The sequence below is a fragment of the Mus caroli genome, unplaced genomic scaffold (assembly GCF_978045245.1).
Source record: "Mus caroli unplaced genomic scaffold, Mus_caroli_1 scaffold_6, whole genome shotgun sequence".
Lineage (NCBI taxonomy): Eukaryota > Metazoa > Chordata > Mammalia > Rodentia > Muridae > Mus > Mus caroli.
Window position 1 is genome coordinate 112,555,575 of NW_028227261.1, and position 27,429 is coordinate 112,583,003.

Consider the following 27,429-nt stretch of genomic DNA (forward strand, 5'->3'; position numbering starts at 1 on the left):
CACCTCCACTTTGACTGGTGTCCTCTGCAAAAAGCAGCTGCTTTGACCAAGGTTGAGAGAGCTCAGGTCTATGGGTTTTAACATTTATATTTACAATGCAATTTGGCAACATGATTACATTAGTTACTTTTCTGTTGCTGAGATAAAACACCAGAAGAAGAAGAGAAGAAGAAGAAGAAGAAGAAGAAGAAGAAGAAGAAGAAGAAGAAGAAGAAGAAGAAGAAGAAGAAGAAGAAGAAGAAGAAAAGAAGAAGAAGAAGAAGAAGAAGAAGAAGAAGAAGAAGAAGAAGAAGAAGAAGAAGAAGAAGAGGAGGAGGAGGAGGAGGAGGAGGAGGAGGAGGAGGAGGAGGAGGAGGAGGAGGAGGAGGAGAAGAAGAAGAAGAAGAAGAAGAAGAAGAAGAAGAAGAAGAAGAAGAAGAAGAAGAAGAAGAAGAAGAAGAAGGAGGAGGAGGAGGAGGAGGAGGAGGAGGAGGAGGAGGAGGAGGAGGAGGAGGAGGAGGAGGAGAAGAGAAGAAGAAGAAGAAAAGAAGGAGAAGGAGGAGGAAGAGGAGGAGGAGAAAGAAGGAGAAGGAGAAGGAGAGAAGGAGAAGAAGAAGGAGGAGGAGGAGAAGGAGGAGTAGGAGGAGGAGGAGGAGGAGGAGGAGGAGGAAGAAATGGGTTTATTTGGGCTTACAGTCCCAGAGGGGATACAGCCCAGCACAACAGGAGAGGCATGGTGGCAGGCATGGTGGCAGCAGGAGTGTAAGATAGGCCTGGCATCGGGAGGCTGGCTGATCACATTTCATTCCCACACATGAAACTCAGAGGGAGCAAAGGAAGCAGGGCCAGGTTATAAAACAGCAAAGACCACCCCATTCACCCACATCCTCCAGCAAGGTTCTGGATGTCTTTAGGAACTTCCTAAAGGTTCCATAGTGTTCTCAAGCAGTTCACCAGTTGGAGAGCAATAGACATGAGTCTACTGGGGGTGGTGGGGGTGGGGGTGCATTTCAAGCTACAATAATGAATGTTTCTAGTGCCCATGGCTGTTTCTGGATGTTTTTGTTTTTTTTTTAACTTCGAAACTCCCTTTATTTTTGTGTGTATGCATGTTTTGGCTGCATGTCTGTTTGTGCACCATGTATGTGTCTGGTACACAGAGGCCAGAAGAGGATGTTGGATTCCCTGTGACTGGAGTTTTAGGGACTTGTGAGCATCTTCTTTGTTTCTTGAGTTAGGGTCTCACTATGTAGCTTAGGCTGGCTTTGAACTCAATACCCTTCTGCCTCAGACTGGGATTACAGGCATGTGTCACCATGCCCAGCTTACCAGAATCCTTAGTAAAATAGATTTTAAAAAAAAAATGTTATAACATTTTAAATAATTACATCTTTGAGAATTTCATGCATTTTTACAATTTTTTTTTATTATCCCTGTGGAGGGACTTTTGTGTCTGAGGCTGTAATCCTAGCTCATGTCTATGGGAGTCATAGTCCCTAGAGTAGAACCAGCTATTGTTATTTTGCTAAATGTTCATGCTGTCAAATTTGTCTTCTAAATATTTATGCTTACACCTATAGATGTGGGCTATTCTTTGCCTTGACCACGGAAGCTTCTTTTTGGAGTGGAAATAGGTCAAAGCTGAGATGTATTGCTGGTAAAAGAGTAAGGAGGGAGACTGCTTGCTCCAACCTAACCTAAGGAATATCATATTAACTCCCCCCACAACCACTACCACCAAGGCTCAGGAGAGGGAAGGAATTCAGGATGGGAGGAACATCGTGCAATGTCGGCTCCTGGGCAGTGTCCATCTCACTCATGCGCTCATGGCAGCTATGGCTGCCCCCACAAGACCTATACAAGATCAAGTCAGCCAACATCCCGGTGTGGATGCGGGTAGATGATCTCCAGGCCCCTCCCCTCGCTGAGGAGCTGTTAGTTGTTGGCAGCTGCTGGGGAGAGAGAATCATTCTGAGCATGTGGGTGGACCTAAGACACCCAGAGGCCCACCCATCACATGGCTCGATTGCAGCTGGAGCCACTACAATGTGCAAGTCTGTGGTGGAGAGATAGGAGAGTGGAGTGAGGCCATGGTGAAGCCCCAGCCCGAGCCATCACTGAGGGCCATGTCTGGGTCTATGATCAGGCAGCAGCAGGGGCCTGTGTCTATGTCTGTGGCTCACATTATGACCAAAGGCCATGTGGACATCCCTGGTCTGGTCTGCTGCCTGGAACCACGTTGATGGGCAAGGACTGTGCAGAGCTGGCCCAGTTGGGGGTTGAGGGGACTCAGGTGAGCCCTGTGGCAGGTCAGGAGAGCTGTCCCTGCCCCTTGCCAGCTATAGTGCTCCTGAGAGCAGGCCCTGTTCGTCACCTGGGTGACATCATTAGAGTTGGCCACGATGTCAGAAGTGTGGGTGAGCTGGCCTCCTACTCACTTGCTGCTAGGTGGTGCAGGTGAGGGAGAGATGGCCCTCATGTCCCTTGCTGGCTGCAGCACTGGGTGAACTGGTGGCCCAGCGCTGGAGACTTGTCCTGGTGCTGTGAGTGTGGGAGAGTTTGAGGGCTGATCAGCTCAGCTACCACCCAGGCCCAGATCCAGGGTGTTGAGTTGGCCCACCCCAACATCTGCTCCATCTATGAACTGCTGGAGCATTAAAGGAGCCAGTCCTGCAGATCCAAAACTGCAGGACTTCCATGACTCAGGGCAACAACAGGGTTTCCAAGAGGAGTCCTGGTAAGGATCCAGTATGGATGGTGTAGCAGAAACCAGAGGCCTCGAACCAGACCAGTAACACAGCAATGAACATTTGCAAGTACAGACATGTGGTCTAAAAGAGTATACTGTGGGACACACTGTGACACACTACAACTTCCACAATGAGAGTTTTTAGGTTTGTATTTGTTTTTTATTTTTTGGGTTTTTTTTGTTCTTTTATTCCTTATTTTTATTTTATTTTTGGGGGGAGGTTACAAGAGTGGAGGGAAGATACAAAGGTATGGGGAGAGGACAGGATTGGGGTGCATTCACAAAGAATCAATAAAGTTAAAAAAGAGACATGACATTTAGGAGGGAAGCTTGCTGGAGGGGGTAAGGAAAGGTGGGTGCCATATTTGTGTATAAGTATGAAATTCTCAAAGATAAAAGTATTTTTAAAGCTGGGCATGGTGGCACTCGTGTAATCTCTGCTCTGGAAAGGCAGAGACAGGTCCATTTCTGAGGCCCGCTAGTCTATCAGCCTGGCATCTCAGTCTCTAAGCTTACAAATAGTTCACAAATAGTTCTACAAACTAAACATAGAGTTCACATTAACAGCAGCATGGGCAGAAGAACTGGCCACACTCCCACCCACCTGTCTGAGGCCTAGGCTGACCAGCTCAGCTACTACCCAGACCCAGATCAGGACTTTGAGTTGGCCCACCCCAACATCTACCCCATCTACGAACTGCTGGGGCACTGAAGGAGCTGGTCCTGCCTATTCAAAGCTACAAGATCTCCAGGACACAGGGCAACTGCAGGCTATCTGATAGGTCACCAGGCTCAGTGGCAAGTACCTTTATCCACTGATCCCTCCCACCCACTCCTACCTCTTAAGTTTCTATTACCTCTCAATATCCCATTAAACTATGAACCCATCAATGGAATATTCCATTGAGAGTCCTCAGAATTCACTCTCTTCACCAAAGCCCACCTTGGAAGATAGCCACAGTGAAGATCAAGACTTCAGCATGAGCTTTGGGGAGTCTTTTCAGATTCAAACCATAACACAAGTGTATACAGTTGAGAAATACTATCTTCCTGCTCTCAAGACAATTGACAATCTAGTTTTAAAGATGAGACTAATTCACACCTCAGTGATTAGTCCCAGCTCGCCTACACGCACAGCACCAGGGCAAGCTCAAGCTCTCCAGCACTGACCCATTTACCCAATGTTAGAATTGGCAAGGGCAGGGCCAGATCTCCCTATGTTCCGTCCCTGAAACCCACATGGCAGGAAGAGAGGAACAACTCTTGAAAGTTGTCCTCTGACCACCACATGGTACAAGTGCAACTTCACAATGAATAAATGAATGTATAAAGATTGTTTGTTTAGAAGGTAGAATCTACTCAAGCGATTGGCTCCTTGGGATGTGTTTGGGAGGTGTTGCTTTGTCCTTGGCTCTTTCTGCTCCCTCACTGTTTTCCTTCTGGATTTCTTGAGGTGAGGGCAGCTTTTCTTGCCACCGGCTCCCATACCCACTATTACCTGCTTCATCACAGATCCAGAACGACGTGGCCAAGTGACTAAGGACTGAAATGCCTGAAATCATGGGTCCAAATGAATCTTTTTTCCCCTTTGTGCTCATGTATTTTTTTTCTCAATGGTGGGAAGATGCCTAACACACTACTCAGGGTGGGCATGAGTGTTCATCAGACTAGTAGGTTGGAAGACTGAACGCTGAGGAAACTATGAAATAGACTCTTCACAGTTTTGGGATACAAAGGTTTTATGAGACCATTCTTACTGGGCAAGATAGTCTAAAGGATTTCCAGAATTCCTGAGTGTTACAGACACGCACAGTATCCACAGGGATCAAGCAGTTAGCACAAATGCAGATTAATGGGACGAGAACAAAAATGACTGGTTCTAGAAATGAGTTGCAAAACACTTGCCCCATGCCTTAGCTGCACATCAATAAATGCACATCAAATAAAGCTACAAGAATATCTAACCACAACTAGCTACTGTTTTTGTTTGTTTGTTTGATTGTTTGTTTTTATGATTCGGGCTGGAAGGGCTCCTCTGTGCAGGCATCATTGCCCTGAGCAGGCTAGATGCTGAAATATGGATAAAAAGAGCTGCAGATACACAAAGCCTTGGACAGAGTTCCACAACAAGCCGAGTTGGTGAGCCTCCATGGAGAGCAGTGCTTATAACCTCTTCCCACTCAAACTGGAGGCTTCCCCTCCTTGCTCTTATTGTGCCATTTAAAGACACTGCTGTCTTTGTGGTTGGAACACTGCTGGACTTTTGGTTTAAACATGCTGTTGACCAAATGTCTTGCTGAGGAAACTTTCCATTGGTCCGATTCTGTAATGAGCACAGGAGCTGATAACTGACTTCCCGGGGATCCAGTGCTTACACGGGCTTGAACAGTAAGTAACCTAGTAGATCTGATAACGTGTCATTGGCTTGGGGTTTGATTCTTGGTCCCTTTCTTCACTTAGAGTTAAGAACTCTAATGTTGATGAAGTGCAGAGATCTGTGTAGAACAAAACCTAGGGAAGAAATGGAAACTGGGTGGTAGTCAGTGGGATTAATCTGGGTGGGATGGGGTTGTGGTGTCATACTTTCTTTTAGCTGGAATGCATTTTTGTACCACAATGTAAGTTTCAATAAAAGCTTACTTAATTAAAAAAACAAAACAAAACAAAACAAGCAAACAAACCTGCCACCTTGGTTTTCCCTTCCACACCTGCCTTTTTTGTATTTCTGATGTCTGATTAACCCCTTTAGTGAATATCAAGGCCTTTCATTTCTGATCCTTAAATATGTTCTCTCCCTGAACCCCTGTGTACTTCTCAGACACATTTCCAGGTAAGGAAGGTAGAAGTTTCTCTGTCCCAGTCACTCTTCCTGGCAATGTAGCTGCTATGCCAAAGTGTTTAGTTTTTTGAGCATGAGTAACTTATAAGTAGGCAAGTACAGGGGGCTGATCTGGTATTGCTGTGTATTCAAATGCTAAATATCAGTCCCTAAGATCTGGTTGTCCCCTGGGCTGTTAGGGATGGTTAAGAAATACAAGTTAATAGTTACTAGTATCGTGCCAGATGCTAGTCTAGATTATCACAGAAATATACACCCTAGGTTGCACAGATAATTAATACCTATAAATAAGCCATGCTTGCTTGCTCAGGTATGCTATAAATAGATGGATAGTCTTCAAAACCCTCAGGAACTCATAGAATATGGCATTTAAAGTTTGTTTGTTGTTGTTGTTTTTTTTTTTTTTTTTTTTTTTATTTAAGGCCTTCTTGACATAAAGGCATGTCAGCTCCTGGCAGTACCCCATCCTATTTCAAAGAAGATGATGAGCATCGAGAATCTCCACCCGGAGTTTACCTCAATGTGGCAAAGCTGCCACGGGGCAGAGAGTTGCCCATAATTCGACTACAGACATAATGCTGTTCAGAAAGGACAAGCAGACTCAGGAACATCTGCCAAGCTCTGCCAGGAGAGGGTAAGCAAGTCCTTTACAATTCCTGCTTCACAAAATGTCTGTCAGATATACTGGGCCAGAAGGATGAAGATGGGTGTTCCAGCACTACAGAGACAATTCTGGGGAACTGTCCACGCAGCCATTTCTCAGCCATTTCTTAACCTTGAAAGCTGCTTGCCTGCATTTCCTACAAATTCAGGTCATATTTACCCCTTCTCACATCTCTGATGGGAATGAGGGCAGAGAGTTATAGTGTTACAATTAAACTTAAGTTATAAGGGATCTAAAAAATATATACTTTAGGGTCTAAAGAGGTTTTTTAAGGATGGCAAATGAAAGTTATGTAAGTTGGAGGACTTGAAGGTTTAAGTTATAAATGGGTGTTTTAAGGTTGATAATTGCAAGTTATGAAAGTTAGAATTTAATGCCTAAGATGGTAATGAGAATATGATCTAAATACAGAACTCTAAACTCACCAATATAGGCTAAATAATAGAACACTTTCTCCTAAGTTGCCAAATACAAAAGGAGTGGACATTGTGAATGTTAATTATTACACCATAGATTTCATAATTGTTCTTACTATACACACTTTATTGTTGTAAGAAAAATAGTCTTTTTATTCATACAAAAGAGGGAAATGTAGGGAACTGATCTAGTACTGCTATCTATTCAAATGCTAAATACTGACCCCCAAGATCTGGTTGCCTTTGATGAGGAGACCCTCAGGCGTGAGGAGATCTTCATGAACACAAAATGATGCCATGTAACCTTGCTTCCCAAGTTAATTGATTAATAAAAGGCTAAAACCTGTGATTGAGCAGTAGATAGAGGTAGGTGGGTTTTCAGCTACCTGGCTTGGGGTCACAGGTAGGGAGAAAACGGAGAAGAAAGGACACACAGAGAAGAGGAGGCCACCATGAGAGTGGATGAACCATGAGCACATGGCCAGGAGAAATGGCAAATAACAAGGGACATATGGCTGGGATGTAAGTTAGAATAACTCCAAACCTGCCCAATCTAGGCTCACAGCTTGTTAATAAAATGCAAGGATTGTATGTCTTTTGTACAGGCTAGCTAGAATATGTAATTCCTTTTATAGGCAAACATAAGAATTGCTTAGCAATCTAGGACTCTGCTTCGCTTGGGCTATGCACACATTCCTTTAACAGTGTACTTGGGCTATGCACACATACCACACTCCAAACAATATGCCTATGCAATCTGTAAGGAACCTAGGACCCCCATTTGTATTGAACTATACACACAGCCATCTCTCAAGAATTGAGGGCTGGAGAGATGGCTCAGTGGTTAAGAGAACCGGCTGCTCTTCCGAAGGTCCCGAGTTCAAATCCCAGCAACCACATGGTGGCTCACAACCACCCATAATGAGATCTGCCGCCCTCTTCTGATGCATCTGAAGACAGCTACAGTGTACTTAGATACAATAATAAATAAATCTTAAAAAAATATTTAAAAAGAATTGAATAAGTTGTTCCACTCTTAACAACCATTGAACTTGGACAGTTTCTACTCAAAGATGTTTCAAATACATCTTGTAAGAGGGTGGTAAGATTGATATAACCCGAATTAATTTTGGGTGCATGGGTAACAAGATGAAAGTATGTACTCTGGGTGAACTCTTAGGGAGTAAACCCCTATTTGCCATCTTATGCCTATGTATAATTGGGTACGCATATCAAAAATCAGGTGCATTATGGAAAGAACATGCACCGTAGGAAAGAGGTTATTATGCCCAGATCCGAGGGTCCCCAGAGACCACCAGGAGTTGAACTCTAGACAAAGAGTCTTTATTCAAGCTCGAGCTTGGACCCTCAGGCCCCTCTGATGAGCAAGGTAGCACAGAAGGCCCCAAGCATCTAAGGTTCAGCCCTTTTATATCAGTTACAGAAGGGTGAGTGGCTTATCAGCTTGGCAGTTACATGATGGTTAACAATTATTTCAGTTGGCTTAAAGAATCTATATCTGTCTATAACTTCTAGAACATTAGGTATTTTCCTGCTGGTGAACCATGTTTAGGGTGGCTCCTTCCTGGAACAGTTTATGGTTTTCTCAGTAATTAGGGTTGAACCTGAGGATAGGGCCTAGTGGATAATAAAATGGAAGCCTGGTTACAAGATGGAGTTTGTCTTGTCAAGTTGGGGCCCTTCAAGGTTCCATAACACGCTGTCAGTCTAGATAAAGAATCCCTATGCAACCTTCAGCAACCAAACTCCTCCTTCTCTTAAATTCCATAAAAGGAAATGCCAACCAGTCCTTGGGGACTTTTAGTCAGTGGCCCATGGTCACTATTTTAACCACATTCCTTCTTTCTCTTCTATACTATCACTTTGCTTTGGATACAATTTTGTACTTTGCAAATCTGTATCTGATCATTTCAATGCTGTGAATAAGATGTCATGAACCTGGAAGCACTAAGCCCAGACTCTGACCACCAGGAACAACTACACAGTTGTGAAGAAAAGAACCAAGCCAACGGGCTGGTGGAGAGGGGTGGGTACAGGGAAAATGGAGAGCAGGTCCTGCTTGTGAATGTGACATTCATGACCAAGGGTTCATGACCTTTAAAGATAACCATGTCTCTATCCTCTGCTGTAGACTGAATTACCACACAAGCTTCCTTGATGGAATAGAGGTCTTTGTGATGCAGTCTGGTGACCTGATTCTAGTCTCTGTGACATGCACCTGTCAAGGCTTGGCCCTGGGAGCTTTTAGGCACTTGGACTCTGAATGTTAGAACACTTGGCACTTGGCAAGGTTATAGAGTAGAGGAACTGTGGGGAGCTCTCCTGGGGTGGGAAGTCAAGGGACATTGGAACCTTAGCCCTTCGCCTGACTTTTTGATGACGCTTAAAGAGAAAAATGAGAGTAGGATGTCTGATCTCCTCATGCTAATGAGGTTCAGATCATTCTGAGCTCTATGTGCTTTCTGTGGGACACTGAATGTCCCTTGTATGTCTATTTCTGCATCTTCATCATTTCCCTAATTGTCTGGCAAGTGCGTCAGACTTACCAAGGATTGAAGTGCGAACATAGAAGAAGCTGCTGTCGGGTAGGAAAACCCTGTGACCAATACTGAGCTAGTAGAGAAGCTTTCAAGATCCATCTTCCACTTATGACCTCACTACCCCATCTGACAGTTTGGATATGATACTTTGAAGGGTGTTTATATCACACCGTTCTCCTGGGAGGCCTTTCCTTACCAGCATGTTTATGAGTTGTAAACCAAAAACCATTGTATTGCTTTGAATAGAAGATCAGCATGATCTCAGATCTCCAATAGAGGAGAATTTCCCATTTTAGTTTGTTACACGGCTTTTATACCTGGAAAGCTTTTTATATTAGAACACATCCTATATGTGTCTATTCTTTCTACTGTTTTGCCTGCAAACTCTGGTAAAACATCACTCAGTAGCCAGATAAGAAATAGAGTTCGGATTAGTTTCAAAGAGAACCAGAAAGATGGAGAAGAAGGGAAAGTCAGGGAAAAAAATAAGCAGAGCCTAGCAGAAGGCAGGGGAGGAGAGTGTAAAAAATATACATAGATAAGGAAAGGAAAGAAAATGTGTAAGATATTTGTCACAATATGAACACAAAAGAAAGCTCCAGCCTCACATTCTAATATTTTTCTCTTTAAGCGTCATCAAAAAGTCAGGCGAAGGACTAAAGATGCAGCGTCAAGAGGTAAAGTTCCAATGTCCCCTGACTTCCCGCCCCAGGAGAGCTCCCCACAGTTCCTCTTCTCTATGACCTTGCCAAGTGCCAAGTGTTCTAACTTCTGAGGTTCCAGAGCCACTAACTGGTGACATTTACAAAGGACTGCTCTTGATGAGAAATGAGAAATTAAGAATGTTAAAAAAAAATCTCTGCCTTACTCCCCTGACAAAGAATTGAGGAATTAAGGTGTCCTTAACTGTCATTTACTGAGTTTATGACCCTATGGGATTCATTTCACCTATGGTTTTATCAATAAAATAAGCACTCAATTAATTATCCCTACAGGGGACAGTGTATTGTAAATGGTGGTGCTCTACCTAGACAAGGCACAGAGCACCAAGTCTAGGAGCTCAGCTTCCTGTTACTGTTCAGATTCCTGTAGAATCCCCCTGATATGCTCATTCGCCACATAACACTGTGTCCTGATTCCTCAGCCAGGAGACTTTCCCGAGAAGAAGCCGAGAAGCCATGGGAGCTGCTCTCTATCATGAAAAGGTGACTTCTTGATCTCTGTATCTAAACTCTGACGATTTCTTGGTCTGATCCAGGCCAGGGGTGAGGAAAGGGATCACTGAGGGAAGGACAAACATAGGCAGTCAGGTTTGCCAGCTGAGAGGGCTGCCAGGGCAGAGATGGGTCACATCTCAGCAGAGAAGAGCCACCCCACACCCAATCTGTATGTTAGGGTCTCAGCAGGTCTGAATTTCAGAACGGACTCACGCATGCTCTGTAAAGGACATTGCTAGGGTTGCACCCAGACACCAATCTGTCAAGAGAGGGAATTCAGCATAAAGAGGTCACCATGTCATTTGGTCTTCCTGCTGCTCCCTTCCAAAGGCAGAGCCCTGGGTTTGGCTGGACCTTGCTGCTATTACCTCCTGTCTGTCCTCAGGGTGGGGGAGCAGTTGTTGGGATTCCATCTTCCCATCATCTTACCCTCTACTTCATTTCTGGAGAACATGAATGATTCTCAAGAGTTTCTGAATACAGCAGCACCCCATGCTTTGAGTGAGGACCTCATTAGGGTTAGAACTTTGGGACTGGAGAAAAGGGCCCAGAAATCTCCAGACACAGTCTTCCAAAGAGGCAGACCAAGTTCGTTCATTAATGGTTGTCTTATTTTTCTCTTCCAAGCCAAAGCTGGGTCCCCAAGCTGGGAAATGTGCGGCAGCTCCTGTGTTTAGATCCCAGCTGCCAAATATGTGAGGCTGCGACTCTAGAGATTCAGCAGTTGCTGCAGAGTGAGAAAAGCCAGCTCTCCCCTGCCTTGTTGGGACTGCCACAGGACCCCGCTTGCCTGAAGGTGCCCATATCCAGTGAGTCTTTTGAATGGAATCAGGATTTTTACTCCAGATATCCCAGAAACTCTCCAGTGGAGCCTGGAAACCAAACACTCACAAAGCTAACAGAAGAGTTAACAGAGTCTACCAATGCAGATGGTGTCCCTGATCCCCTCCAGGTAGGACAGGAATTGCATCTGGCAGACATGCCCATGGCCTCTGAGACTGTGGTTTCTCCAGGGCTTGAAGAGCCAGTGGTTTTAATGAATGAGGAGGACACAGTGCACAGCAATTTAAACTATATCCAGCAGCTCCAAGACCGTGAGGCATTGAACTCACAGACTCCTTTTCACACCCTGACCCCACAGCTTACTGTCACACATCCTATGGCTGTGTCGATTGTCACCGATGCCCCGCAGCCATTCCTCAGTCCCGAAGTATTAAGGCTTTTGGAGATACACGTGAAAAAGCTGATGCATTTCCAAAGGTGGGGGCTCCCCAGACGTGTAGAGGAGTCCCTAAAGCAATTCATGCCAAACCCACCAGTGTATCTCCGGCCAGAACATAACCAACCTGTTTCATTTATCCTGAATACTAGCTCTCAAGAGTATGTTTATAGGTTTGAGGGTATTTCCCCCGAGGCCTGGTACTCATATATGGAGGGACAACCTATCCAGACCTTTTGGGTTTCTGAGTGGTCTAGTGGTGACCAAGGACAAAGACTATCCTGCAAACCAATCCCTAGCCCTGTGGAAAAGCCCTTACTCACTCCTGACTATGAATTTTTACATGACATCTGTCTATCGCCTGAGGGACAAGTTGATGGCTCCCAGAGCAATCTTCAGAAGAAATTCACTCAATTATTCTGCGGTTTCCCTTCTATGCATAGTGAATCCTCGGGGTCCACCTTCTTGTGCACTCAAGGTGTCTCTAAGAACACACTCAAACCCCCCTACAAAGAGCCTCATTTCTTGAAGGCGTCCCCACCCTTTCCCTTACCTGAGGCAGCCCCGCCCCCTTCTTCAACTTCTCCAAATGAGTCTTTGTATGAGCCTCTAAGAGCTCAGATGGGTGCTGTTCCATTTCTGACTCTGTCAGAATGTAAAACTTTGGAGTGGCATCTTCTACAAAGACAGCTTCAGCTTCAGTGGGGCCTGCCAGCTGTCATCGCAGGATCTCCACGTGTGCAGAGCCACACGCATTATAAGCATAAGCCATGGAATAAAGCCAAGCCACGTGAGACTTTAAAATTTTTCGGGCCAGGAAAACCCTTCTCAGCTCTCACCAGAGAGCTTTTTTTCATCCCTCAGCACACGTGCAGGCTGCTGGAATTCCACCTCCAGAAGCGGCTGATTCACCTTCGCTGGGGGCTGCCCCAGAGGATCCAGTGCTCCATAAATATGCTGCTCTCCTCGACAGACCCTCAGTCCCTACCTGACATACATCAAGAATCTGTTTCCTGGAAACCAATGGACCTTGACCAGGAGGCTCAGGCCTTTTCAGGTGTTTTCATTGAACACTGTAGGCGACCCCGAGACCTGTCTGAGGAAACCATTAAGAAACTGGAGACAACTCTGAGACATAAGTATTTGGCCTTCCTGTCAGGCCTGCAGGCCTTTTACTACGTGGCCCCGACTAAAGCAGCATCCCCAATTGTTGACCAATCTGTAATCACAACTATGCCCTGGTCTGTCAAAAGCCCACAGAAGCCCCTATCTCAGAAGTCTCCACTTGAAGCCCTATGCCTGAGTGGGCTTGAGCCCCGTACTCAAGATGACGAGGAGACCTCTGCAAACATTGCAGAAGAGTTCCAGCGTGGAGCACGGGGGCATGGAGGGACAGAGAAGGTGCCTCCAGAGAGACAGCCTCTCCTGAATAGACCCTACTCATTAGACACAGAGATCATGGAGAGAGTGAATTTCTACCTGAAAAAGAAGGCTGTGGATATAAAGTTGGGAATGTCTGTAAAAGCGAGTGTGTTCCAAGAGCCAACTGCAACAGACTTGAAGAGTGAATCTGTCCAGGAGCCTCCTGGGAGTCCACGGGAAAGCACACTGCTACAGGGACCACCCACCTTATGTCACGTTCCTGTAGCCCCAGATCCAGATAAGGTCTGCCTTAAACAGCCAGCTACTGCAGTGCGGGCTGTGTTTCAGGAGCAAAACCAACCGAGTTCCAGAGCAGTGCCCCATAGATCTGCCCAGCAGGGCTCACAAGTCCACAGGAATATGATGGAGGCCCAAGTGCACTATGTTCAGATGGAGACCAGTGGGAAAATGCTGAACCTAGGGGAACCCTTTAGCACTGAGTCCCAAAGCCCAGGCAAGAGTAAGTCAGGCCATGTCCCTACAGTGACAGGCAAGAGCAAAATCCCAGGGAAACCCAAAGCTGTGGGGGACCTTGGAGAAGGGGAAGCAGGTCTTGGGTTTTCCCTAGTTAATCAAAAGACACGCCAGGATGGAGAGCAGGAGAAGAGGCTCCTGCACAGACCACTCCAGGGCTCCTCACAACAGGGCCATACCTTTCATCTTAAGGGTGCCTGTCCACACAGCCCCCGGGAGTCCCCTGAGCTCCAGTTCCCAGATCCACCTCCAGAAGACAGTCAAAGCAAGGAATCCATTGTCCCAGAACCTTCGAGGACTGCTGAAGCCCCCCAGCCTGTGCTTTCCCGGGGCCTTCCTTTCCCACGCTCACCAAGTCAGAGAAAGCCTCAGGGCCAAGCTGGCCCAGGTCACTTCACACCAGGGCACGCGACGCCAGCCTCTCCCTACACGAGGCCTAGCCGCCTTCCAGAGGCTGGCTTGAAAAGAAAGATCCAATTATTTTTTCATGGAATTCACACCACGATAAAGAGCAAAGCGCACACGGAGCCATCCACGGTCTCTACACCTGGGAAGGTGGCCAAAAGGGGTCTGCCTCAAGCCAAGAGCCCCACCAAGAAAACTAAGCCAGAGGACTCCAGAGGGCCCAAGGCCCAGTTTTCGTCCTCTGAGAAGTCAGTAGTTGGCCTCTGTCTAACTCCTTCCTATAATCTAGACAGCAAGTTCTGGCCTCAACCTCAACGGGTTGGCTCTGTCTCAGTACTAGGCCACCCGTACCATTGCCCTCAGCACTGTCCTAGGTTGGCTTATGCCAATCAACAGAGAAACCCACCCTAGGTCCCAGGGTTCACATCAGAAATGTTGTTCTGTTAATGGACTCCCTCCTCTGTATCCTTTAAAGAGAACGATTATTATTTTCTCTAATGAACAGGTGGATTAAGGAGCCACCCATAATATATTCTGTACCTGTAAACCAAGAGTTGTCTGTCTTTTTTTGTCTCTGCTGTAGATTATTAAGGGAAGGGATGAGGGAAGCAACAACTTCCACCCCCATCCTGCAGAGGAACTTTAGCCCCCAATCTCATGGCTCCTCTTAGAGAAGTACCATCAGCACAGCTTTCTTCAAGGGATACTTTTGAGTTCATATTTTTGAGGCAGGAAGTGGAAGGCAGGCAGAGAGGGATGCTGGAAGAACAGAGAGTGGGAGATAGAGCCAAAAGCAAAGTCGCTAAAAAGAAAATGCACATTGTGTATGACACACCACAACTGAGTTGTGGAATCTCCGTGTTCACCCCAGTGCTGTTGGGAATATCTTTCTATGGACCTGTTTGGAAGCTTGTTTGGCCCCTTTGCCTGGTTCTTGTACTTCAGCCCTGTGGCACCTAGAGATGCCTTTTTGGAAGGAAGATCCAGGGAGTGTGGGGAGCATAGAGAGGGAGCTCTTATACTTGGGTCAAAGCTGCTGTGTTCCTGATCTTCATGCAAGGAAAATCGGGTCAACTTTGTTATCGCTAAAGCCTAAGCAGGAGGCTAGTCCAAAGCCCAGCTGTGTTGGGGATAGGAGTTTAAAGCCATCGTAGGCAGCTTGCATGACCAAGGAGTGAATTGGTCATTAAAGATTCTTGGCTAAGTCTCTATAGCACCAGAAGTTTTATAAACATATTTGAGCCTGTTAAGGCCAATAGCTTGTACCCAGCCCTACTGTCACACCCTGTCTATAACACACACACACACACACACACACACACACTTCTGTCTTTTGTTTTGTTTTTGTTTGTTTTGTTTTGTTTTTCGAGACAGGTTTTCTCTGTATAACTCTGGCTGTCCTGGAACTCACTTTGCAGACCAGGCTGGCCTTGAACTCAGAAATTCACCTGCCTCTGCCTCCCAAGTGCTGGGATTAAAGGCGTGTGCCACGACCACCTGGCTTTTAATCGACCCTTTCTTCTAGCATTCTTACTCTCCCAATACGTTTTCATTTTAATTTAACTTTTTAAATGATGTATGCACACCAGAAGAGGGCATCATGGGACTACAGTTATAGACAGTTGTGAACTGCCATGTAGGTGCTGGAAATTAAACTCAGGACCTCTGGAAGAGCAGCTGGTAGTTCTAATGGTTGAGCCATCTCTCCAGCCCTCAATTTTATTCAATTTTATGCATATGGATATTTTTCTTGTCTGTCTGTCTGTCTGTTGGGGTACACTGTTTGAGGGCATGTCTCGGCACTGTCAGAGAGCTAAATACTGGCAGGAAATTGGGACTGTATTTCTATGGTCCATCTCCAGCCTCATATTTTGCAAATATTTGTTCTTCCTCACCTGCCTAAGGCAATCTAGAATTGTATCTGATTTGCTGCAATAAAGATCTGAGGGCCAATAGCTAGTCAGGAAGTGGAAGGCAGACAGAGAAGGATGCTCGGAAAATAATTGAGATGTGGGAGATGCAACCAGAGGACATGGAGGTGAATGGACAGACCAGAGCAGAGCAAAGGGCTAAAGTTGGCCATATGACAGGGTGGAATGCCAGGATAAGTCCAGTTAGAGTAGCTGGGAGACTGCCCAAGCTGAGAAGCCTAAGCTTTAAAATATCAACTCTCTGTGTCATTATATTGCTGAAAGGTCCTAGATAGTCCCAGTATAGATGTCTGTACACTACATATGTACATGGGCCTACAAAGGCCAGAAAAGGGCATCAGATCCTGTAGAGGGCCCAGCTGGTATGCTGTGAGGCAGTCAGCAATTAGGATGTCCACATAAGATTTGCCTTTCGACTATGTTCAGTTTATCCACACAAACATTCCTTCAATACCATGCTCCTATAAAGGTTAAACAGGCACCTCACCAAGTGGGGAACAGCTGGGCAGATAACCTGCTGCATGGTTCTGATGGGGACTTTGCTCTAGTTAGGCTGTTCTGGGACCTTGGTGACTTAACCCATGTCTGCCATGCAGTTCTCCAGCTGTGACGGGGCAGAAGGATGGCACTTGTGGAGACTCCAGAAGGTTTCGGCCAGATGCTAGTGCGTGCTCACAGGCAGGCCTGCATGTGCTCAGCAATGGTGCTGGAAACAGTTGTCAAAGCCAGGGACACACACAGAGGCAGCCTCAAAGTTGTCTTGCTGGTGGCCTTAAGATGCTGTCTTGGGAGCACAGGACAGCAGTCAGATCCCAGAGGCCACTCTCAAAGTTCCTTTTTTTAAAGTATCATTTCATTGGGCCTTAGCTTTACCCCTATTTGGGGCTCACAGCTTAGTCTGGGTTACTAACACAGCAATTCTACCTTGGGGTTAGTTCATTAGAATATCAAATTGTCTTGGGCTCAGCTCCTGTCTGAGCTTGTTTATGGCAGGCTCCTGTAGGCAGATTACTCTAAGTCACATAAACTGGTATTCAAGTTACACAAAATGGTTTCTCTTATGCTCCTAAAAGATCCATTGGAGCTGGAATTACAGGAAGTTGGGAGTATGTTTGCACATGCTGGAAATCAAACCCTGGAAGAATAGCTTGTGCTCTTAACCCCTGAGCCATCTCTCTACATAATATAGTTCCATAGCGGATAATAGCACTGCTCTCAGCCAGATAAGCCCCTCCCATAAGGCGCATGGTAACTGCCCATCAGAGGATGATCCTGTACCTTCTCCCACCAAGGACAGTTCCACAAGTCTGATAACACCAAACTTTAGGCTAGTCTTCCTCTTCACCCATCTGGCTTAGTCAGGGTTCTCATTGTTGTGATGAAACTGTGACCAAAACCAAGTTGTGAGGAAAGGATTTATTTAGCTGACACTTCCACATCATATTCGTCATGGAAGGAAGCCAGGACAGGAACTCAAATAGGGCAGGAACCTGGAGGCAGGAGCTGAAGCAGAGGCCATGGAGGGGTTCTGCTTGCTTGCTTGCTCCCTCTGGCTCACTCAGCCTGCTTTCTCATAGAACCTAGGACCACCAGCCCAGGAATGACACCACTCACGATGGACTGGGCCCTCCCCATCAATTTCTAATTAAAAATGCCCTAGAGATTTGCCTACAACCCAATCTTATTGGAGACATTTCTTTATGGAAGACCCCTTCTCTCAGATGACTTTAGCTTGTGTCAAGTTAACATAAAACTATTCAGCACACCATCTGTTTCCTCATTATGCTCCACACCATTTTAGAAAGCATCACAGCCCTCCACCAAGATTTCAAAAGATTTTTAGGGTCTTTTGAAAGGGTCCCATCTACTCAATGGCCACAAGACCTGGAGTTTAATAACATACAAGTCTACAACCAGATTGTGCGGTCCAAAGGAAATCCATTTCCCCAAGTTAGACAAAAGCCAGCATTCCTTGGGAACTTGTGAAGTCAGTTCTCCTCTACCAAAGCGAGCCACTCCCCTATGGCAGATGGGACAAATGGCTGTCTGTGGTGCCTGTTAGCACCAGAGTGCATGCTGGCCTCCAATCTCCCTGAGGACTCCCTGAGTCCTTATGATAATAAGGACTTGTTGCACACTTCGGAGTCCTGCTGGCCTGCCAGCTCTTCTCCGTTCCTCCAGTACCCTAAGTCTCCCCAGCTCACGGGTTTCCTTCCCCAGCTACTCAGTCTTACACCTCGTCTATTTCCGCTATGCTCTTTTATGCTCTCTCGCTCCCCCACACACCTTGTCTTTCTCTCCTTTATTTATCTGATCTGCTCCTGCCATGTTCAGTCTACTACCCCCTGCCTCTGCTTTAGACTTTCCAGATGCCTCAGGCTGTTCTCTCTCTCTCTCTCTCTCTCTCTCTCTCTCTCTCTCTCTCTCTCTCTCTCTCTCTGTCTCTGTCTGTCTGTCTCTCTCTCTCTCTCTCTCTCTCTCTCTGTCTCTCTCTCTCTCTCTCTCTCTCTCTCTCTCTCTCTCTGTCTCTCTCTCTCTGTCTCTCTCTCTCTCTGTCTCTGTCTGTCTGTCTGTCTGTCTGTCTGTCTGTCTGTCTCTCTCTCTCTCTCTCTCTCTCTCTCTCTCTCTCTCTCTCTCTCGTATCTACAGTAAAGCCCTCCTAACCCATACCATGGGGCTGTCATGTCTTCAGTTTAGACAGAGACCAAACATCTGTCCTTTTTTTTTTTCCCTGGCAATGTTGATTACTGGGCATTTCAGGGACATCTGTTTATTACTAATGGAAATGTTTTGTTCGGTTTTTCTGAAATTCTTGTAAGGAAATGAAGAAAACAAACAGGTTGAAAGGCAAGCTGAGGGAGACTGTAAACAGAGTCTAAGAAAGATAAGATCCAAACTGTGCCTTGTCTGCATGGGTTTAAGCCAATAGAAAGTCTATTAGCCGGCCGACAACTACACCGGGTATTCAGGACCCCAGTGTAGCCAGAGCCTTTCTTGGGTGAGATTTTAAGCACAAAAACTGCATTCTGGATTGATATTCTTCAGACAACAGGAACACTTACCTAGAAGCAGAACTATAGAAGCCAAAAGACAAGGTTAGGACATTTAGAGACTTTTCCTGAATTATTCATTTTGATGGAGTAGGTCTTTGTTTCAATTTTGGCAGGTGGTGCTGTCTACTTGCTGAGTATTAAATCCTGAATGGTACTTATATCATGGAGTCAGTTGTGCTAAGGTCTGGAGGCCTGTTTCAATCCCATCCCTATCAGTGAGTGGGTGGTTCATCATCAAAGGCAGCTTTGGTGGCCCTGGACACAAAGATCTCCATGTTATCCCCAATTTCCCTTGAACCTTTGAGAAGACTAGTTTTTCTCTGCTAATTACTCAGGATGGAACAAGCATACATGTCCCCGAGGAGAAGAATAGAAACATAAACTTCTTAGGAAAGCCTTGGCACAATGGAGCTCAAGGTTATGCTTGTGTTATAAAGTCAAAGATTTGAGTTGGAGAGAAATTTTAACTCAAGTGGCCAGAGAGTGACTTTAACAAAGATGACAAACATGAATAAAAGTGTGTGTGTGTGTGTGTGTGTGTGTGTGTGTGTGTACAACATTTCAATAGTCTTTGAGTATTTTGTTATTATTTATTTATCTATCTATTTTTGACAATTTTTAGGTCAAATGTCCGACCCCTTGTGGGAAAGAGACACATGAAGGTCAAAGTTACACGGATGGAATGTAGAATGCAATCCTCAGCTCTGACAAGTTAGCATGTCTAAGCCCCAGTTTCTTTTGGGGTGGTTGTCTTACGTATTATTGCTATAAAGACGCCATGAAAGCCTTATAAAGGAAAACGTTTAACCGGGGCTGCTTACAGTTTCAGAGGTTTAGTTGATTGTTGTTGTGGCAGAAAGCACACTAGTGTGCAGGTAGACATGATGCTGGAGACTGAGTGGAGAGTTTTACATCTTGATCCACAGGCAGCAAGGAGAAACTGGGTGTCACCTGAGCATAGAAGACCTCAAAGACCACCCTAGCAGAGACAAACTTCCTCCAACAAGGCCACACCACCTAATAGTGCCACTGTAGTCCCTATGGGCAAGTACATTCAAACTCATGAGTCAAAGGGGGCTATACCTATTCAAACCACCACAGTGTGTGTGTGTGTGTGTGTACGTGTGCAATTCTACATGTATATCCAAAACTAAATTGTTAATATAATTAATTGTTAAAATATTAATAAAGACAATTCTCAAGTCCTCTTCTCTGGCTCCAATATTGATAATTCTCAGCTACACCCTCTTCAATTTGCTAACTGTTCTTGGAATTCAGTTTCTCTCCTTCACTTGCCTTAGTAACTAAATTAGTATTTTGAATATTGTAGTGGTTTGAATGCTTGACCATAGGAAATGGCATTATTAGGAGGTGTGGCCTTGTTGGAGGAAGTGTGTCACTGTGTAGGTGGGACTTTGAGGTCTCCTATGCTCAGTCTCTGCACAATGCAGATGGTAGTCTCCTTCTGGCTGCCTTTGCATCAAGATGTAGAACTCTCAGCTCCTTCTCCAGCACCATGTCTGCCTGTATGCTGCCATGATTTCCACTGTGATGATATATTGGACCGAATCTCTGAACTGTAAGCCAGCCCCAACTGAATGTTTAGCTGTTTTCATCAGGCCTCTTGACACACCAAAGAGACAAGTAACTAGTGTCCCTGTCGGAGAGATGCAGCTGGGGAGGGCTTAGCAGCAGGCGAGGTTGCTGGCTGCAGGCATGTGATAGGGATACAGGACACTGCTCCACTTTGTTCCTGGCCATTCTGAGATGAGCAGTTTTTCTTGACCCTATGCTGCTGATAATGATAAGCTGCCTCATCACCTAACACAGCCAAGCTCACTGATCATGATCTAAACTCTCTGAAACAGGGGCTGGAGAGATGGCTCAGCAGTTAAGAGCACTGGGGGGGGGGGGGATGAGGGAGCTTTTTCAAAAGACTCTGGTTCAGTTACCATGCACCCACATAACAGTTCCCAACTGTCAGTAGCTCTGGTTCCAGTGACTCTGATACCCTCACACAGAGAGAGATATGTCCAGGCAAAACATCAATGCACATGAAATAAGTAAATAAAATTTCTGAAGCCGTGAGTCAAAAAGGAAGCCTTATTCTTTTATCATCACCATGGGTATTTTCTTTTTTCATAGTAATACAAAGCTGGTAGTGATGGTGTATCCAACTCAAGAGACTGGTCTTAACTAAGAGCACAAACGTCTTGTAGGTGGTAGCGAAATGGTAACATTAAAGATGAGACATTTCTCTCACAAAGAAGTGAGGACCAAGCAAAGATACAGACAGGGTGACAGCAGGGAAGAGAACCACGAAGTTGGAAAACTGGAGGTACACAGAGATTCTGGGATACACAACCCAGACACACTCACACATACACATCCCTCCCCCACACTATCACGTACGAAGGCAGCACGTACGAAGTTGTTAGCAGTGTTATGGAGCACAGAAGGACATAACAATGTGGGCATAATAATGTGGAGGCGGTCACTGGTCATGCACGTGAGGCAGGTGCTCTTGGGACACAGGGAGAGCTTTGATCGTGTGGAGCCTGCTTGAAAGTCCAAGTGTTAACCTAACATTCAGAAAGGGCTGAGGATAGAAGGCAGTGTCTGATGGCTTGAATCCAGGGTGTCCCATACAGGCTTGTGTCCTAGTGCCCAGTCCTCAGTTTCTGGCACTGTTCTGAAGACTCTAGAGGCATTAGGACAGTGACTCTCAACCTTCCTAGTGCTTCAACCCTGACCCTTTAATACAGTTCCTCATGTTGTGGTGACCTACAACCATAAAATTATTTTCATTGCTACTTCATAACTGCAATTCTTCTATTGCTATGAACCATAATGTAAATATCTGTTTCTCAATGGTCTTAAGCAATCCCTGTAAAGGGTCGTTCCACCCGACCCCCAAGGGGTCGGGACCCACAGGTTGAAAACCGCTTCGTTAAGAGGTGAGGCTGGCTGGAAGAAGCAGATCACTTCAATCAGAGTTCTGAAGGTCATAATCACTCCTGTTGCATGCTCAGCTCTGTGCTTCCAAGTGTGGATTGATCCCCACAAGCTCCTCCCACCATGCCTTCCCTGCTGGGCTGACCAGAAACTCCCTGAAACCATAATCCAAAAGAAATCCTTCAGCTGGTCCTACGAGGTAATTTGTCACAACAATGAGAAAAGCAACAAATACAGAGTAGATGAGACTTAATCACTAGACATCAGAAAGATGGTGGATGGTTGAGCAGATATCATGGACCTCTAATTGGATATCTTTTTTTTTTTTGACAGATGCCTTTATTTATTTATTTATTTATTTATTTATTTAAACAAATGTTTAATTAGGTATTTTCTTCATTTACATTTCAAATGCTATCCCAAAAGTCCTATATACCCTCCCCTTCCTGCTCCCCAACCCACACACTCCTGCTTCCTGGCCCAGGCATTCCCCTGTACTGAGGCATATGATCTTCGCTAGACCAAGGGCTTCTCCTCCCATTGATGGCTGACTAGGCCATCTTCTGCTACATATGCAGCTAGAGACACAAGCTCTCGGGGTACTGGTTAGTTCATATTGTTGTTCCTCCTATAGGGTTGCAGACCCCTTCAGCTCCTTGGGTGCTTTCTCTAGCTCCTCCATGGGGGTCCTGTGTTCCATCCAATAGCTGACTGTGAGCATCCACTTCTGTATTTGCCAGGAACTGGCATAGCCTCACAAGAGACAGCTATATCAGGGTCCTTTCAGCAAAATATTGCTGGCGTATGCAATGGTGTCTGCGTTTGGAGGCTGATTATGGGATCTAAATGGGTATCTTCTATCTCTTAGATGTGTCCTCCTTCCAGTCTGTCATAGCACAGCAAGAGCTGAAGTACGGGTCCTTGGAATTCTTTACAATTTGGAATGAGAAACATGGACATTCAGGGTTTCTAAGAAAACACCAATCTGGTCAAACCAAGAAGCGGTAATAGAGGACTTGCTCATAAGACAGGACTCCATAGTGTACAGCATCATGTGCCTACTTCTAGCAGGGAATTCAAGAAGTATGGCTGCTTATGGGAATGGGCCTCTGCCTGAAGATTAGAAGCCCAGACCATAGCTGGTCCTAGAGACAAAGGCTCAGGCTCCAGGTGTTTCCCTGAAGTATCCCAAAGATAAAAGGAGGTCTTGTGACAGGCACATCCTCTCTGCCTGGTGGGAGCTGGGCAGAGAGCCACAGCTGGAGGAGCCTGGGGCCAGAGAGTAATAAAGGGAATTGACTCAAATGTCATGGTGGCCCAAGGTAGGAAGGTGGGTTACTGTGCACACATCCTGGTTTAGGGTGGAGCAGGTCCTTCCGACGGCTCCCCACAGGCTCCCGCCTGTCACAATCCATCATGGGCTGCTGCTGACCCACCTCCCACAGCAAAGGGCTGGGGAGATGAACTGCAACAGAGACTTTCGGGATCCTGAATTCTCGGCAGAGAAGTGAGCAAGAAGACAGAGGCCGAGACTATGATTCAGCAGGATGCCGATGGAGGATGGAGCCTCCCCATCCCTTCCCACAATCCCAGCACAGCCCCATCCATTCCCATCCCTTAGACTTAAGGGAGGGAAACTCTGAAGAAGCAAAAGCCTCATGCAGGCACAAATTCAAGAATTCGGGGAGATGGCTCAGTCACTAAAGGACTTGGGGCGCAAGGATGAGGGCTTGAGTTTGAATCCCCAGAACCCACACAAAGCCAGGCAGAGTAGCACACATCTGTAATCCCAGCATGCCTGCAGCAAGATGGGAGGCAGAGTCAGGAGAATCTCTGGACGCCTCGGGTCATCAAGCTTAGCATGTGCTATAGAGAACAAAGGAAAATGCCTCAGACTGGGCGCAAGGTGAGGCCCTCAGCCTCAGGTAGTCCTCAAACCTCCACAGCTACACAGGGCCTCCCACTCACACACATGAAGGTGGCCGCGCGATGTGGACACACACACACACACACACACACACACAGACAGAGAGACGGAGTTTTCAAGAGTAATTCACCAACTACTCTAATTACTCTACATGAGCATTTGGTTAGACTCTGTAGTTCACTCCTAGCATGGCGTGCTGCTGTACATGGCCCAGACCTTTCATGGTGTGCTGCTGTACATGGCCCAGACCTTTCAGGAGCTCTTCCTCGGGGCCCTCTAGAAGAGCACTTCAAAATTGCATGGAAGAAACTTCTGGCAACTGAACATAGGTAGATGGAGGAGGGTAAGCTCTTTATGTCATGCCTGTTAGGTGCTGGGCTGTAGAGAATAGAGCCTACAGCTGTCTTGCTTCTGTGCCTGCTCACTGCAAGCCAGATAGGCAGGGCAGACGCCTCAGGATGTGCACTGGCGTAAGTCACGTGAGAGCACACTACGTCACAGAGAGGTGGCTGAGTCTCTGATTCCCAGCCTACCAAGGCCCAATGCTCTGCTTGGAACTGTCAGCCCATGGCATGGGCCAGGAGTCTCATGGAAGGAAGGACAAGGATGATTTCTATGTCCACTGCAGAGAGAGGAAGGAAGTGTGTGGTGAGTGAGCGTGGTGGTAAATATCTGTGATTTGTGAGTTCACGAGGCTGAGGAAGATTGTGAGCTGAAGGCCAGCCTCAGACAATGACTTACCTGGGAAGAAAGAACATCTACTGAGGAACTGTCGCCATCAGGATGGCCTGTGGGCACATTGGTGGGCATTTCCCTGATTGGTTAATTGGTGTAAGAGGGTCTAGCCCACTGTGGGTGGTGCCATCCCCAGGTAGGTGGGCCTGTGTTGTATGAGAACAGTAGCTCGGCTAGCCAGAAGAGTACACTAGCGTTCTCCCATTAGTTTCTGCTTCAAGGTCTTATCATGAGTTCTGCCTTGGTTTTCCTCAATGAAGGACTATAAACTTTAGGCTAAAATAAGTCCTTTCTTCCCCAAGTTGCTTTTGGTCTTGCTTGTGGTCTGTTGCTTTTATTCACAGCAACAGAAATCAAACTAGATAAAAGAGAAAGAAGAAGTGGAGGAGAAGGAAAAAAAGAAAAAGGAAGAGGGGTGGAAAACATTGAGAGAAAGGGGGGGACAATTGGAAATCGGTGGGTACACAAGGACCGGGACAGTGTAGGCACAGCAGACCAGCTCCACAGCAGGTCTGACTAGATTCAGAAGGCAGCTTGTTCCCATGGCCAGAGACAACAAGAATGGAATTCTCACCACATGTTGGGAAGAGAGCTTGGGGCAAGGAAGGGACCTGGGAAGGAGTCCGGGAGAGGCCTTGTTTTGGAAGGGCTGGATGCTGTGGCCGGCCCGCCCGCTTTCCCACTCCACATAACTTGGGTCAGTCCTCCGACAGAAGAACCAACCACACTGGGGATTTCTAGAGTGTAGCACTTCCAAGGTCAGGCCCGCTTCAGAGGCTACAGGGCCAGGGGCCTGGGTAGGCAGCCTGACCCGTGGGAATCCAGACAGCAGGAAGGGAAGCCATTATTTGCGGTAAATTGTGCTGGCAGCTGGGGCATGTCAGGTGGAAACATGGAGGGCAAAAGGAAGAGCTGAAGCCAACTCACAGTGGAACACACACCCAGTCACACAAGTGTGTCAAAGGTAACCAGACCAGTCAGAAACAAATTCAGGGAATACAAAATCACATGTTGAAAACATACCTGAAAAGACCTGTGAACTCCCCACATAGGTATGTAGGAGCAGACACAGACAAGACATTCATGCAGATACTAAGATTCATTTGTACTCGTTGTGCCTCAGCCCATTGTGTAGACCCACAGACACAAATGCACTCCAAGCCTCTCTCCTACACTAAAACCCTAGGCCTCTTCTGACCTGGTGCCTCCCTCCCCCTGCTGAGCCTGGGTTGTAAGTTTTATTCCATTTCTTGTCCTTTATCAGGATAAGCTCAGATTCTTGTGTGTAGCCTGGTCTCAGCAACTTGACTGTGGCTTGTTCTCGTGACTCCCAGTCAGGCAGCAACCCCACTCCCCTCTTCATCCAGTTATGTACCTTAAAACCCCCAGTGTACTCTATGCTGGCGTCAGCCAAATCTGTTCATGAGGCCAAATAAGTTTGACTGATATCAGTTTGACTGATAACTGTGATGTTCTCCCTGCTTGGGGCAGTTGAGTGGCTCTCTGTTCTATTGACAACTATAGAGACACTCATAACCATCAAGCACAGAGGACCCAGAAAACTGCCAAAAGTTCCTACCTAAACCAGAAAAAACAAACAAACAAAACAACAACAAAATTGCATAAGCCTAAACCTGTCTCAGCTCAAATTGTCACCATGTCCTTCCTGGCTCTGGTCTGCCAAACAGAAGTGAAAAGGGGCCCAGAGAGATGGCTTGGCGATTTTAAGAGCCCTGGCTGCTTTTCCAGAGGGCCTGAGTTTGACTCCCAGGACTCACCGTCAGGAAGCTCACAACTGCCTGTAGGTCTAGCTCCAGGGAATCTGAGAGCTTCTCTTCTGGCTTCCAAGGACACCCACACACATATGCATACATCAATAAAAAACAAAAACAAATATTTAAAAGATTCTTTTAAGTAAAAAAACATTTTTTTAAAGAAGTTAAAAACTAACATTCCATGTTGTCTATCTCCTTGGCCATTTTCAATCCCAATGCTAAATGCAGGTGGTCCTCTCTTCCATTCCTAGTAAAATCTTAATATAAAACTCAGGTTGTCTTTAAATTTTGTATTGCATTTAAACTTTTTTATTTAATTAGCTTGTGCTGTGTGTGTGTGTGTCTGTGTGTGTGTGTACACAAGTGTGTGTGTGTGTGCTTGTGCATAGTACTCGTGACACAGTGTGAGTGTGGAAGTTGAGGAATAACTTTTGGGAGTCAGTTCTTGAATTTCCCATGCAGGACCCAGGAATCACTTAGGCTATGAGGCTTGGTGTGAAGCCCCTTCACCGGCTCAGTCATCTCCCCGGCATAGAATACTCTAGATCTTTTCATAGGATCACAATTCAATTCCCAACCCCACTTTAACAACAACAGGATCACTCTGACTTTCTGATTGCCCGACTCTGGTCTGTGACGGCATTAGCGCTGTTCTAAGCTACAGAATGACTCAAGAACCCACAGAGGCTACACCTTGGATCACACAATCCTCTCCCCTGGGCACAGGAATTTCACACGCACCAGAAGGGTTGTATCGTTTACACCCGCAAGGGAACATAGACTTATACTTTGGGAGCAGCTGCACGGTCCTGGGGACATTCTGTTTTTGGAGGGCTCAACAATCTGCTGAGAATGTAAGAGGATCAAACTGCCTCTGACCCTTGTTGGATACACAGGGCGGTTGGCCCACCCCAAAGCCTCTTCTGGAACCAGCCCAGCCCCTGAGCTCACATTCCCGCTCCAGACCTTCGGGCGGGTGATCTCATTCCTGCCAAACCGGGAGCCTGTGCTGCCCTGGAAGGCACATCAGGCTGAAGTAGGTGTGGCCAGGGCTGGAAAGGAATGTGTAAACATGCCTTTCTTGGACACAGGAGCAACAGTTGACTAC

General features: G+C 46.3%; 1 protein-coding gene and 1 long non-coding RNA gene across 2 annotated transcripts in view; one reads left to right on the forward strand and one right to left on the reverse strand.

The window, feature by feature from the left end:
* Nucleotides 1-3,856: 3,856 nt before the first annotated feature.
* The window catches only part of LOC147004374 (uncharacterized), a 158,992-nt gene continuing 135,419 nt past the window's right edge, over nucleotides 3,857-27,429 (reverse strand). The window contains exon 4 of the long non-coding RNA XR_015047436.1: nucleotides 3,857-5,239. This is a non-coding gene — a long non-coding RNA (uncharacterized LOC147004374). The remainder of the gene's footprint in view (nucleotides 5,240-27,429) is intronic.
* Nucleotides 9,005-14,396, forward strand: LOC147004375 (spermatogenesis-associated protein 31F1B-like). Its single transcript, XM_085838475.1, has 4 exons — nucleotides 9,005-9,253; nucleotides 9,840-9,885; nucleotides 10,353-10,413; nucleotides 11,053-14,396. Exons 1-4 carry the CDS (start codon nucleotides 9,122-9,124, stop codon nucleotides 14,354-14,356), a joined length of 3,543 nt encoding a protein of 1,180 aa, XP_085694601.1. The 5' UTR covers nucleotides 9,005-9,121; the 3' UTR covers nucleotides 14,357-14,396.